This window comes from Microcaecilia unicolor, chromosome 9 (genome assembly GCF_901765095.1).
Source record: "Microcaecilia unicolor chromosome 9, aMicUni1.1, whole genome shotgun sequence".
In the NCBI taxonomy this organism is placed as follows: domain Eukaryota; kingdom Metazoa; phylum Chordata; class Amphibia; order Gymnophiona; family Siphonopidae; genus Microcaecilia; species Microcaecilia unicolor.
In genome coordinates this window covers 15,111,768-15,126,328 of record NC_044039.1, presented here as the reverse complement: position 1 = coordinate 15,126,328, position 14,561 = coordinate 15,111,768, and the positions used below count along the sequence as shown (strand labels likewise).

The 14,561-nt window shown below is 46.4% G+C and overlaps 1 protein-coding gene across 1 annotated transcript in view; it reads left to right on the top strand.

Annotated features, from left to right (window-relative positions):
• Positions 1–14,561, top strand: part of PPFIA2 (PTPRF interacting protein alpha 2) — a 342,348-nt gene that overhangs the window by 225,047 nt on the left and 102,740 nt on the right. The window contains 1 exon segment of the mRNA XM_030214146.1: positions 3,456–3,572. Within this exon segment, the coding sequence (XP_030070006.1) occupies positions 3,456–3,572 (117 nt within the window).

Below are 14,561 nucleotides of genomic sequence, written 5' to 3'. Positions count from 1 at the left end.
TTTATATGTTTAATTGGCTTAGTATATCTTATTTAAATGTAATAGGAAAGGTATATTATTTTGATAATTGCATTTAGGTTTGTTATTCACCAGATATTGTTGGTTTTTCTCTATTGTAATCCGCATAAAACCCACCAGGTAATTGTGGAGTGTAAGAATGCATGAAAAGTAAAGTCAAAAACATTTAACTGCAAAACCCTATCACACTATCGTCCCATCAGAGTTGACACAATCAAATCCTTTTGCATGTGAGTAATATACGGGACGATGCAAAAAAAAAAAGTAATCCCCTAGTGTTTTTTGCTTTTTTCTCAGCAACCACCTTGAATTTCAATGAAAAATATTATGTACTTACTAGTAAAAAAGGCCCATTTCTGACACAAGTAAAACGGGCGCTAGCAAGGTTTTCCTCGGAGTGTGTATGTTTGAGAGAGTGTGTGTGAGAGTGACTGTGTGTGACAGAGAGAGTGAATGTGTGAGTGTGTGTGGTGTGTGTGTGTGAGAGAGAGTGAGTCTGGGTGCGAGTGTGTCTGTGAGAGGAGAGTGTGTGACAGAGAGAGAGTGAGTGTGGGTGCGAGTTTGTGTGAGACAGAAGAAGCAGCGGTGGCCGGAAATGGGAGCTGGCGCTGCGTGTTTCGTGGGAGACTTGGCAGGTTTGTTTGGGTTGGCGGGCCTGGAGGGAAAGTGGCTGGGCCTGGGCGGCGACCTCAGGGGGGGGGGGGGGGGGGGGGGGAGCAGTGGCTGCAGTGACCTCGGGGGGGGGGGGGGAGCGATGGCGGCGACAACCTTGGGGGAGGGGCGTGGCGGCAGGGGCAGGGCCTCGTGCTGCTGTCGTGCGGTTGGTCAGTGCTGCGTGTGACGTCAGCCTGGCTTCGGAGCCTAGCAGACCAACTCAGCCAGGAACACAGGCAGCAAGACAGAACGTTGGAGGTGAGAATTATTATATAGGATTTAGGGCGTCGTTTACTAAGACGCGCTCATGTTTTTAGCGCACGCTAAAACTGTGGGTGCACTAAATGTTAGAGACGCCCTTAAGAATGCATTGGCGTCTCTAACGTTTAGCGCACCCCCAATTTTAGCGTGCCTTAGTAAAAGACCCTCTGAGTCTTCATACTTATACATTACTAAAGGGATCCTCAGGAGCTTAGCCTAGAATGGGTGGCAGAGCTAGTGGTTGGGAGGCGGGGCTAGTGTGGGCAGACATATACGGTCTGTGCCGGGGCTGGTGGTTGGGCGGCGGGGATAGTGCTGGGCAGACTTTATATGGTCTGTGCCAGAGCCGGTGGTGGGTGGCAGGGATAGTGCTTGGCAGACTTATACGGTCTGTACCAGAGCTGGTGGTTGGGAGGCAGGGTTGGTGGTTGTGAGGCGGGGATAGGGCTGGCCAGACTTATACGGTCTGTGCACTGAAGAGGACAGTACAAATAAAAAAAAAAAGTAGCACATCTTAAGCTATTTTGAGGTTAATGACATTTTTGCATTACTACCTAACATTGCAGAAAAATAATGTCATTCAAACGATACAATTAAATGTGTCAGAAATTCACTGTCACTGTGAATGCTCGAAGTGTTCACCCCCCCAGACTCTAACACAGGCCTTCAGTCACTTTGGGAAGTCCTTAACAGCCTTGTCCCTGTGGCAGGCTGTCCCAGATCATCTGCAGCACTTCCTTGAGTTCCTTGAGATTGAGGCTGTGGGTGGAGCTTGTTATAGATCTCCAACATTGTTCCCAAAGCAAAAGTCTGCATGGCTGTAATGTCATTAACAGTATGCTGAAACCCCGTTTTTTTGTTGTTGTTGTTGTTTTGAATAATGGTAGTTTTACAGTGCAAACATTTTTGAATGTGCAAAAATCGCTGGGTGGCCTGCTAAAAAGTCTGTAACTTCGCCATGTTTAAAGATAAATCTCATTCCACTCAGCATATAAACGTAGAGCGTATCAACAAATAAAACTGTAAAATTTCACATTGAAATTCCAAGAGATTTTTTTTTTTGCTTCACCCTGTAGACCAGAGTTTAATAATACATTTTCTGTTATAATTGACAGTGTTATACTTTTATTATAGCAAACAGTACACAAGGGAGCCAGTTTTCTTTCATATAAAACTCTATCCTTTTAAAAAGCATAGTTAAGGACTTTTTGGGGGTCTAGAGGATGAATAAATGATAGTAGACTCACTACAATTATGTGGCATTTAAAATAAACTGCTTTATACTTCAAGGATAATTCAGAAACTACTTTGCTTGTGAGTAGAGAATGACATGGGGACAAAGTTTGTCCCCGTCCCTGTGGATTCTGCTCTGTCCCCATCCCCGGCCTATCCCCGCGGGCTCTGTTTTCGTCTGCAGAAGCCTCGAACACTTACGATTTTACATCTAAATCTTTTTATTAGTATAAAAAGGAACAATATGCTGTCCAACTGTTGTTTATAAATCACAATAGAAAACAATAATAACAACGAGCAATTATAATAACCCCCCCCCCCCCCTCTACCTATTCCCGTCCCCATGGGCTCTGTCCCCATCCCCTCAGGCTCTGTCCACACTCCCTGCTGTTACTGCAGGTCCCTGGCCCTGTGTCATTCTCTACTTGTGAGTTTTAGAGCATTTCCTTTCACAGATGGAGGGTAACTTTTGTAAAAGGGGGCCTGAGCTGTGAAAGCGTATCAGCACGTACATAATGTAACTAATGTTTGTATAAAACCTCGCCAAATCTCCCACACAGTTAACCCTGCACCACCCATCCTCATCTAGTTTATAAACAGAACTTAGCGGGGCTGATATTCAGACCATGGGAGGGAGCCCGGCTAACTCCCACGAATGGTGATCAGCCTGGATATTGGGCCCTTTCCGGTGACTGATATCTAGTTTATTTATTTTTAGCTGGTTTAAAGTTAGGCGGCTAAGTCGATATTCAAAGGTAGCTGGTTAACCTTAAACCGGCTAAAGATATACCAGCTGTTAAGCGGCTCAATGTGGCCACTTACAATAGCCGGATTGGATTGAATATTTGGGGATGGCCGACTATATCGTGTGATATAGCTGGTTATCTCCTAGGTGCTACCCAGGAACAGGCTATCCCCCGCGGTGCATATCACTGATAGCCGGTTTAAATGCCATTTAACTGACCAGGTGCTGTTCCTGGCTGGTTAAATGGTTTTGAATGTTGGGGAAATGTAACTATATGTTCTATAAAACATCCCCAACCACCAGCCCCAGGAATGCTCACGTTTATTCACCAAAAAAGGGTGTAGTACTCGTTGGTGTCATGCACTATTTATATATATATATATATATATATTCCTTGGGGTGACTTGAAAAGAGCTTTCTACATGCAAAACAAGGCTTATAAGATTATGTCCAAAATTCATAGGGAAATTTGAGATGATATCAGCTCAACGACCAGGTTATAGTTTGGGTGTTAGTTATTTTCAGTCTGCGTTCTCTTTCACAGATTGTGGCTCTACGAGAACAAAATGCGCACATTCAGAGAAAAATGGTGTCTGGAGAGAGTCCGACAGATGTGGAACATCACGAGAGCATGGAAGCAGGCCAGAAGGTTCATGATAAGGTACTTCACGAAGGACCTCCTAGATTCATTGAATAGTGTATAGCAGTTATATGTTTGATTTTATCAGTTTTGGTGCCACATAGATGGTGGTGTTCTATCAACTTTGGGGCGCTGTTGACTTGAAAACATTGGATTATTTAGGACCTGATATTCAGCCCATGGCAATTGGTGATTTTTAACAATTGTGTCACAATCCAAGAAAAAGATACCAAGTCTCAGAAATTGAGTTATACTGTCTACCTCAAAATCCAATTCATGGAGGTTCATATACAGTAAACTGCCGGAGATATTGCAGTCTTAGTAAATGCAATTGTTAGGTCAAAGAGACTTTACAGTCTGGGTCTCTCAAATGTCAAAACGGATTGGATAAGATGACGTGGGCTTTGACGGCAACTCCAGTAGCTGGAACCATAGGACAGAATCAAGCGATCTCCTATGGTCTAGTCCCAGCAACGCCAAAGAAAGACCATGATCAAGTATATAATATCATGTTCATTACTGGTTTAATCATGAATTGATTAAGTGAGTGTTACTGTTGGGCAGACTGGGTATGTGCAGGATGGCAGACTCACAGAAACAGAACGAAGCCTTGTGCCGGAAGAAGAGGACCTCGGGTGGCAGGGGTTGGGGTCCTCTGCCAGCAAAAGGTCGCCGACGGTGGCGGGGGGGGGGGGGGGGGAGGGTTGGCGGCGGGGAGGGGGGGTCGAGAGGGTCATCGACAGGGGAGTCCAGTGGCCAATCTACTGGGGCCTGGCCCCACGTAGTACGCCACTGATTAACCAATTCAATACACCGAGCACCTCTCGACATGACCAAATGTAGTCGTAGCCACTTATGCCATGTTTTACTTGGCATAAATCTCAATGCCTAAATTAGACGCAGTATTCTATTAGACGTGTTTTTCTGTAACAGTGCACATAGATTTTAGAAATGCCCCACACCTTGCCCATGGTCTCTCCCCTTTATTCAGCTATGCGACATAGAATTTAGGCATACCACATTACAGAATATGCTTAGCAAGTTGTGCGTGTAAATCTTAATGCCAATTAGTGCTGATAATTGCTTTCAGGGGCGTAGCCAGACCTCGCTGGGAAAGGGGGGCCAGAGCCCGAGGTGGGGGGGCACTGTTTAGCCGCCCTCTCCCCCGCCGCAACCCCCCAAGCCGCCGCCACATTGGACCCCCCTGCCGGCCTGCCGATGATCCCCTTAAACCCCCCCTCCCGCCACCAACTCTTCCCCGCCGCCGCATCAGATACCTTTTTTGCTGGCGGGGGTCTCCGAACCCCGCCAGCTGAAGAGAGTCTTCTTCAGCGCCAGAGTAGCGCCTTCGTTCAACGAAATTGCTGCGATCAGCTGTTTCGACGCCTTACGTCCTGCACGGTGCAGGACGCAAGGTGGTTGAAACAGCTGATCGCAGGAACTTCGTTGAATGAAGGCGCTACTCCGGTGCTGAAGAAGACCCTCTTCGGGAGGAGGGTTCAAGGGGATGATTTGCAGGGGGGCCAGGGCCAAATCTGCAGGGGCCCAGGCCCCCTCAGGCCCCACGTAGCTACGCCACTGGTTAACATCCAATTAGCAGCGCTGATTAGCTAGTTAACTAATTAAGGTACATGCATTGTTATAGAATACGCTTTGACTTCCATGCAGAAATTAAGGTGCCATAAGCAGAATCCCGGGGTTAGTGACTAAAAATCACCATGAGCCGGGTAACTCCCAGCTTCATCCAGACTCCGCCGACGGACCACACCCTGGCACTGCCTTGATAGTGCTATGACAGTATTCCCAATATTTGGCAAAACTATCTAGTGATGTGTCACTGAAAATGAAGGGATCAAGCAGTCAGTCTTTCCTATCCAGTTGGCTTCCTCTGATTATCAGCCCCAAAGGTATATCATTAAAGAGAGAATATGTTGGTGATGTATCTTTTCTGACTGATTTATTGCTGCTGTACAGTAGAACTTCATGGCAAAATATTATTCTCTAGCTCGTGTCAGGCTTCTTTACTCAATATCTGTTTACTGCTTCCCTTTGAAGCAAAAGTGGAAAATAGAATTTATTGTTTCATTTTGTTTTACATTCTAAATGACACAAAACAAAACAAAATTCTGCTGCATGAGCTTGGTCCAGACAGTGGCGTTCCTAGCCTGCATGGCACCCGGCGCAGATCGCCGATGCGCCCCCCCCCCCGGGTGCGCACCCCCCTACCGGGCGACATGACACCTCTGTCTCCGGGTGCACGCCACTGGGGGGGGGGGGGGTGACGCGGTGCGCGCCTGTCGGCTCCGAAAAGTTTGCTAACTTCGCTCGTTCGCTGCAGCTCCCTCTGCCCCGGAACAGGAAGTAGCCTGTTCCGGGGCAGAGGGAGCTGCAGCGAACGAGCGAAGATAGCGAACTCGGAGCCAGGCGCGCGCCGCGGCACCCCCCAGTGCGTGCACCCGGTCGGACCGCCCCCACCGCCCCCTCCCTTGGTACGCCACTGGGTCCAGAGTGGCTACAAAGATAGTAAGCAGCTTGAACACAATAAAATATAGGGACAGGCTTATGAACTTCAACATGTATACACTGGGAGAGAGAGGCATGATAGAGATGTTTAAATATCTCAAGGGCATTAATGTACAGGAGTGAGTCTTTTAAGTGAGTCTTTCAACTGAAGGAAAACTCTGGAACGCGGGGACATACTGATGAAGTTAAGAAGAAAATAGGCTTAGTAGTAATCTAAGAAAGGTATTATTTCACGGAAAGGGTGGTGGAAGTGTGTGGAATGGCCTCCCCGTGGAGGTTGTGGAGTCGAGGACTGTGTCTGAATTAAGAAGGCATGGGATAAGCACGTGACGTCGCTTAGGAAAGGAAGAGTTAGGGTTTACAGAGGATGGGTAGACTGATGATCCAGTGGCGTAGCCGTAGGTAGGCCTGGGTGGGCCAGGGCCCACCCATTTAGTACTCAGGCCCACCCAACAATAGCCACATTTAGCGGTAGCTGATGGGGATCTCAAGCTCGGCCAGTTGAAGACTTCCCCCTGATGGTAACAAAAACGCTACTCTCCACAATACTGGCACCTCACAAGGCTCAGTTTCACGCATGCCTGCTGCACACTGCCAGGGGGGAAAGACCATTTTCCCGCCAGCTGAAATATTTTTTTGGTGGTGGTTGGAATGGTGGAGAACACATTGGTGCCCACCCAGTTCTTGCCTAGGCCCACCCAAAATTTGTTGTCTGGCTATGCCCCTGCTTTGATCTTGTCCTGCGTGGATAGAGGAAACTAACCACCCTCCTGCATTGATCGGTAATGATGGTGGATGGAACAGTACCTTCAGCAGTGCTTGTCAATCGTTCTTGTGACTGATACTCCCATAATAGTGTCCAAATAAATTGTGTGACCCCCCTTGAGGTGCAAAAATAATGATGCACCTCTGGGGAACCCCCCAAGTCCTGACCCCAAACGTGGATTTTGTGAATCATATTTAGGGTCCCCGACTCACATTTTGGAAGCTCTGATCTACAGCCATACTTAGCAGTGATACAGGAGTGATGAGGCAGTGCTCGTAGCAACCCACGCAGATAGCTCCAGCTAGAGAGAAGGAGTAGGGAACAGAGGCAGTGGGAAGGGAATGGGAGGGGGTTGGGAGGGAGATCAGGCTGCCAGGTGGATTGTTGCGACTAGATTGGACTAGTGCTAATAGTATAACATGCCGCGAAATGTGCAGAAAAGGCAAACAAACGAAACAATAGTAAAGTGAAATTTGCTTGAAGAAGAAAGGCAAAGGTTACCCTAGCAGAGCTCTTATCAAGGAAGTAGACTGCTAAAGGCCCATTGCCCTGAACTCAGCTGCAGTTTATAATTAAAAGTCCATGGATGTCAACTTCTTTTCAGGAGTGATGGGAGGTGGGGAGGGGGGGAGAGGGATGATGGTGGTGCTGAGGGATCCTGATGACACATTATTCAATAATTCTATGATAAGGGAAGCAACTCATCAGAGCTGACAAGTCCATCTTGATAAAGGCAAGCTGATGACGGCATCACTGTCCATCTGCAGCAAGTGCATCATTATCGCTTCGTTTCTTTGTTTTCTTATTGAGAATGCAGAAGTCTTCAGAACAGCAAGTGAATATGGAGTGAAAGCGTAAAGGCAATAGTGATACCGGGAGTAGTGCACCTGACTTGAGAATTGCTTTATGGTGATTACATTCATATAAGTCACAGGTGGAATGAAAATATGGAATTTCTACTGGAAACTTGAGGAGAAAGACATGTGGAAAGGAAGACATTACGTGTGTGTGGGGGTGGAAGATGATAAAAGGTAGACAAACACAACTGTAGTGTATTAAAGGTTCAAGCACTGCTATTGAGATAGACACGGGGAAGTCACTATTTGCCCTGGGATTGGTAGTATGGAATTTTGCTACTCTTTGAGGTTCTGCATGGAGTGTTGCTACTCTTTGAGGGTTCTCCATGGAGTGTTGCTACTCTTGAGGTTCTGCATGGAGTGTTGCTACTCTTTGAGGTTCTGCATGAGTGTTGCTACTCTTTGAGGTTCTCCATGGAGTGTTGCTACTCGTTGCCAGGTACCTGTGATCTTATTGGCTACATGGACCTTGGTCTGACCCACATGGCTATTCTTATGTTCTTACCAAGAGAACCATCACTACAGAAATTGGCAGAGTTTTAAAGGGGGTTAGACAGTTCCTAAAGGACAGTCCATAAGACCGCTACTAAATGGACTTGGAAAAATCCACAATTCCAGGGAATAACATGTATAGAATGTTTGTACGTTTGGGAAGCTTGCCAGGTGCCCTTGGCCTGGATTGGCCGCTGTGGTGGACGGATGCTGGGCTCGATGGACCCTTGGTCTTTTCCCAGTGTGGCATACTTATATACGATGTACTTATGAGTGTAGTGTATTAAGTGTTACAGTTGTAACTTTGCTAGCTCTTTTGATCTTTGTGTAGAAAGATGGCCTTAGATAGCTTTAGATAGGTACATACGCAATAAAATACTGGACACTTCATCAGCATTTACAAAACTAGAAAAAACAAGCACACTAACCAAAGAGAAGACAGATGTCTTAGGCAGGCTGAAAACATTTCCAGAATTATTTTTAGTTCCATATCATGAGAGGGTGGATGAATCAACCCTGGTTGATTTCAATTTGGAGTACAGCTTTTTAAAATGTTGAATTACAGAAAAATGAAGTAATCGTTTGACACCACAGAGGTCCCTTCATCAAACTGGCAGCTAGGCATGCGGCAAGCACTGACCCCTTATTCTATAATTTGTCAGTTGATCCACTTAGTTTATAACATGCTAGCACGTAGGTGGATAAGTGGCTAGGCGCTCACTCCGCATTTTTTGTAAATGACACATGCAATTCGCTTAGGTAGTGAATTCTACATATGGCACCCACGAAAGTGCTATTCTATAAGCTGAACTTAAATTTAGGAGCGGTTTATAGAATAGCGTTTGTGCTCAGGGATTACCTCTAACTTTAGACGCAACCATTTCTACCAACTGCAAATGTACGTGCCTAAATGGGGCATGTATCCCCCTTATTCTATAACGAACCTACGTAAATGCTAGGAACACCTCCATTCCACTCATGATCCTTCCATGTCCATGCCCCCCACTTTTTTTTTTTTTTTACTTTTTTACTAGTGCATAAAATTTAGGTGAAGTTATAATGTCACTTCCCATGACTTCACTGAAAAAGGTGGGGTTTGGGACAGGACTGTGCAAAAAAGGGGCAGGGTTTGGGGCGGTGTCATGCAAAAGGGCAGGACTTGGGCAGGGCTATGATGTCACATCTGGTGATGCATTAAAAAGGGCGGGGAGGTTGACATGGCTTGGCAAGGAACGGGTTGGGCTTGGATGGATCCCTCGGTTCTGATTAGCTGACAACCTGGAAGTGGGCGTGGCAATTAGTTTCACAAATGGTATATAAGTTATACTACTCATAACCATTATGGTTATCCTGAAGACCAGAATGGCTAAGTATTATCTACAGGGGAGGGGGTTATAACAGTACTGGAATTACACAGTTGGGACCAAATCAAAGTTAAAGCCAGCTTCTAATCCCCGATGATGTTTTTTTTCTTGATGGCCCTATGTTTACTAGATTGGTGATCAAGTGAATCTGATTGCAAATCAATGAAATAGTCTGGTATGGTACAAATATGTCATTTCAAGTTAGCGAACAAGAACAGTGGAGCAGAATTACTTGATTTGGATTTAGCTCATTCCTTTTCAGTGTAGCTCAATCAAGTTACCTTCAGTCACTGTAGGAATATCTGTCCCCAGGGACCCTTTTACTAAATCCCTTAATGGGGGTTAGCATGTGAGAACAGGCTACCACAGAATGCGGTAAAAGTGTAACGGAGATTCAAACATGCGTGGGATAAGCATAAAGGAATCCTGTGCAGAAGGAATGGATCCTCAGGGAGCTTAGTCAAGACGGGAGGGCGGGGCTGGTGGTTGGAGGCAGGGATAGTGCTGGGCAGACTTATTTGGTCTGTGCCAGAGCCGGTGGTGGGAGTCTGGGGCTGGTGGTTGGAAGGCGGGGATAGTGCTGGCAGACTATACGGTCTGTGCCAGAGGCCGGTGGGGGAGGCAGGGATCGTGCTGGGCAGACTTATACGGTCTGTGCAAGAGCCGGTGGTGGGAGTCGGGGATGGTGGTTGGAGGGCGGGGATAGTGCTGGGCAGACTTGTACGTCTGTGCCAGAGCCGGTGGTTGGGAGGCGGGGATAGTGCTGGGGCAGACTTATACGGTCTGTGTCAGAGCCGGTGGCTGGGAGGCGGGGATAGTGCTGGGCAGACTTATACGGTCTGTACCAGAACCGGTGGTGGGAGGCGGGGCTGGTGGTTGGGAGGCGGGGAATGTGCCTGGGCAGACTTATACGGTCCTGTGCCCTGAAGAACACAGGTACAAATCAAAGTAGGGTATACACAAAAAGTAGCAAATATGAGTTATCTTGTTGGGCAGACTGGATGGGAACCGTGCCAGGTCTTTTTCTGCCGTCATCTACTATGTTACTATGTTATTTTTTTTTGTACATTATTTTTGAGGGAGGCATGACGGGTGGAAAGTATCCATTTCTGTGTTATCCAGCTAGCACAGTAGGATTACCGTGTGCTAACTGGATACACAGGGGTTATGCAGGAGCATTTATCACCCTCCTTAATAGGAGGCGGTGCGTGCTCTCATCACATTACTTTTTTTTGCAGGTGCCACGCGCTAATGAGAATATTAGCACACACGTCTGCAAAAAACAACAAACAAAAAAAAAAGAAAAAAAATCCAAAAGAAAAGCCAGTTAGCCACACATTAAGTATAGTGTGCCTGGCTGTTAATACTTCCACTCCCACCCTCTACCCCATGAAAAGCCCCCTCCCAAAAATATATTTTTAAAAACAACAATAATGCACTGGTTTTCAGTTGCTTCTGGGCATAGAATGCACATGGAAGGATAAGATTCCCCAGTATCTTCGTGCAATGAAAGTACAGCCCCTATGGACATGTTCTCTTCCACCATAAGAGGCTGTTCTGGATCAGGATGTGTGAGGATGGGACTGGAATGTGAATGCTATCTTGAGGGCTTTTAAATGCCTGCTGTTGCTCATGGCCCTAATTGAAGGGGGTCCCTTTCTTCAGGATGTCTGTTAGTTGAGCAGTAACCCTGAGAATTCCCTGTCGATGAAAAATGGCAGACCCTAAGGCCTCCGAATAACCTTGCTATCTTTTGGAGCGGCCACCCTTTCACAGACCAGATTTTCTGGGGATCTACCAGATGTCTTCGAGGGAAATGATATAACCTAGGACTTCTAATAGTTCTTTTGTCAAATTTACATTTATCCAACTTGAAATATACCTGCTTCCTCAGGCGCTCTAATACTTGACAAACTTGGATGTTATGGTCTGCTGGTCTTCAGAGAATATCAAGATGTCATCTAGGAATACCATCATGCATTCATCTAGTAGATCCTGGAATATCAGTGACTTGCCCAGAGTCACAAGGAGCTGAAATGCACGTTAAAATGATAGAATACGTGACTGTACACTTAGCTAAGTGATATTCCATACATGGCACATGCAACTTACACAGGGCCACCATAGAGCCACTGTCCACCCCCCCTTCCCTGCCTTCCTAGGCCTGCCACTCTCCTGCTCCTATGTGCCAGGCCCTGATTATCACGTTAACAACACTCTGGAGCAGGAGAGACACAGACCCCAGCACCGCCCCCTCCTTGGAGGCTGGGCCTGGGGAATCTTGCCCCCACCCTCTCTCGGCAACCCTGATTGTGCACATGTGTGTGGAGCATAGGTAGGCATAGATGTGAACTCCCATTTATGCGCCAACTTACCGATATTGGAAGTTATGCACTAAAGTGCCTCATATAGACGACACATTTACACCTGCTATTGACTTAGTTTAAAACTCTTTAGCGTCCAAAGTTCCCGTATAACCCATATGGGAACAGATTGATGGGAACATTGGACACTAAAGGGTTAAATGGGAGCACCAAAATGAAATATTCTTTAATGGAATCTTGGATGCCCAGATGCCGAATTATATTTACCCGCTCAATATTCCCTATGAGATCAGTTGGAGGAGACTAGAGAGGGATTCATCAGGGAAGCCCTAATTTTAACAGACCCAAAAAGGATGTCAGAGTCATGTCTGATGACTAGTAACACATGTTGTGACTATCTGGAATTGGCACCTACTCTCACTCATATAACAAACTACTGGAATGCCTCAAGCAGCTCAAATTTTCACCAAGCCTGACCTTCGGAGGGGCCTACAACTTTGTTCACATATTGAAAGGGGGACGAAAGGAAAAAAAGGTCTTTCACATTATAGAGATCATCAAGTATGTAGTGATATTACTTGGCTTCATGAAATGTCCCTTGCTACCTTTCAACACCCGGTCAAGGAGATATTCCAGGATCTACTAGATGAATGCATATGGTATTCCTAGATGAGTATCTTGATATTCTCTGAAGACCACAGACCATAACATCCAACGTTTGTCAAGGTATTAGAGCGCCTGAGGAAGCAGTTAATTTCAAGTTGGATAAATGTAATTTGGGCAAAAGAACTATTAGAGTCCTAGGTTATATCATTTCCCTCGAAGACATCTGGTAGATCCCCAGAAAATCTGGTCTGTGAAAGTGTGGCTGCTCCAAAAGATAGCAAGGTTATTCGGAGGCCTTTAGGGTCTGCCATTTTTCATCGACAGGGAATTCTCAGGGTTACTGCTCAAACTAACAGACATCCTGAAGAAGGGTACAATGCAAACAAAAAATAAAATAGATACTATTGAGATTCTACATGGAATGTGCTACTATTGGAGATTCTACATGGAATGTTGCTATTCCACTAGCAACATTCCATTAGAAGGCTGCGCAGCTTCTGTTTCTGTGAGTCTGACGGGTCCGGCACTTACGTGCAGGATGTCAGACTCACAGAAGCAGAAGCCTGCGCTGCCACAGTTGGCGATCGGCAAGGGCCGCTTCTACATGGAAGTAGAATCTCAAATAGTAGCAACAGTGGAGGAGTGGCCTAGTGGTTAGGGTGGTGGACTTTGGTCCTGAGGAACTGAGTTCCATTCCCACTTCAGGCACAGGCAGCTCCTTGTGACTCTGTGCAACTCATTTAACCCTCCATTGCCCCATGTAAGCCGCATTGAGCCTGCCATGAGTGGGAAATTGCGGGATACAAATGTAACAAAAAAAAAATGGTGCTTACATTTAGGGACTAAAGTTATATGAGGAGAATAACATTTACCCTGATAAGAAAGCAATGTCCCAGAAAACAGGCTGGCAAACTGTCTGCAATTTCTAAAAGGAATAAAGGCGTCAGAGCAGACAAGGTGTCAGCAGCTCGGAAAACATTACTGATAAATACATTTTTTAAAAAGTAATCCCAACATGGCCATGCTGGACGTCAGGCATACTTTTTAAAAAATGTATTTATCAATAAAAGTTTTCTGTGCTTTTATCACTATCTCTGCTCTGACGCCTTCATTCCTCCTCGTAAGAAAGCATACATTTACCCCAGGATTCTGTATATGGCACCTTTAATTTCCACATGGATATCGAAGCGTATTCTATAACAATGCGTGTAACTTAATTGGCTAACTAGCTAATCAGAGCTGTTAACTGAATGTTAACAAGCAATTAGCACTAATTAGTATTAAGATTTACACGCAGAACTCGCTAAGTGTATTCTGTAACGTGGTGCCTGTAAATTCTAAGTTGCGTAGTTGAAAAGGGGGCGTGACCAGAGGGCAGGGCATGGGTGTTTCTAAAATATATGCACATTGTTATAGAGTACATCCGCTCTATCCCTAATTTAATCATCGGGATTTATGACGAGTTAAAAATGGCATAGCCGCCGCCAGTGGCGTTCCTAGGGGCACTGACACCCGGGGCGGATCGCCGATGCGCCCCGCCCCCCCTCCCCGTGCAGCGCGACTCCCACCCTGGGGAAAGGACACCTCCCACCCCGACGAAAGAACCCCCTCCCCCCGGGTGCACGCCGCTGGGGGGGGGGGGGTGCCACGCGCCGGTCAGCGTTGTTGGTTTCCATGCTCTCTCTGCCCCGGAACAGGTTACTTCCTGTTCCGGGGCAGAGGGAACATGGAAACGAACGACGCTGACCGGCGCGCAGCACCCCCAGCGACGTGCACCTGGGGTGGACCGCCCCACCGCCCCCCCCCCTTGGTACGCCACTGGCCGCCACTACATTTGGTCGTGGAAAGGTATTTGGTGCTATTCTAGATACCTTGCAGAAATTTAACGGTATTCTATAAAATTTAGGCATATTTTTTTTCCGCATGGAATCTAGCCCTTAAAGCGTCACCATCATCTGATTTTTGGTGTCTGATCTTATGCCTACTGTAGGTGAACTGGGTGTTGTTTTTAACTGTCTCCCCAATGTAGCACCCTTCTTCACATTTTTGATATTGAGTAAATAAATGACACAGTACAT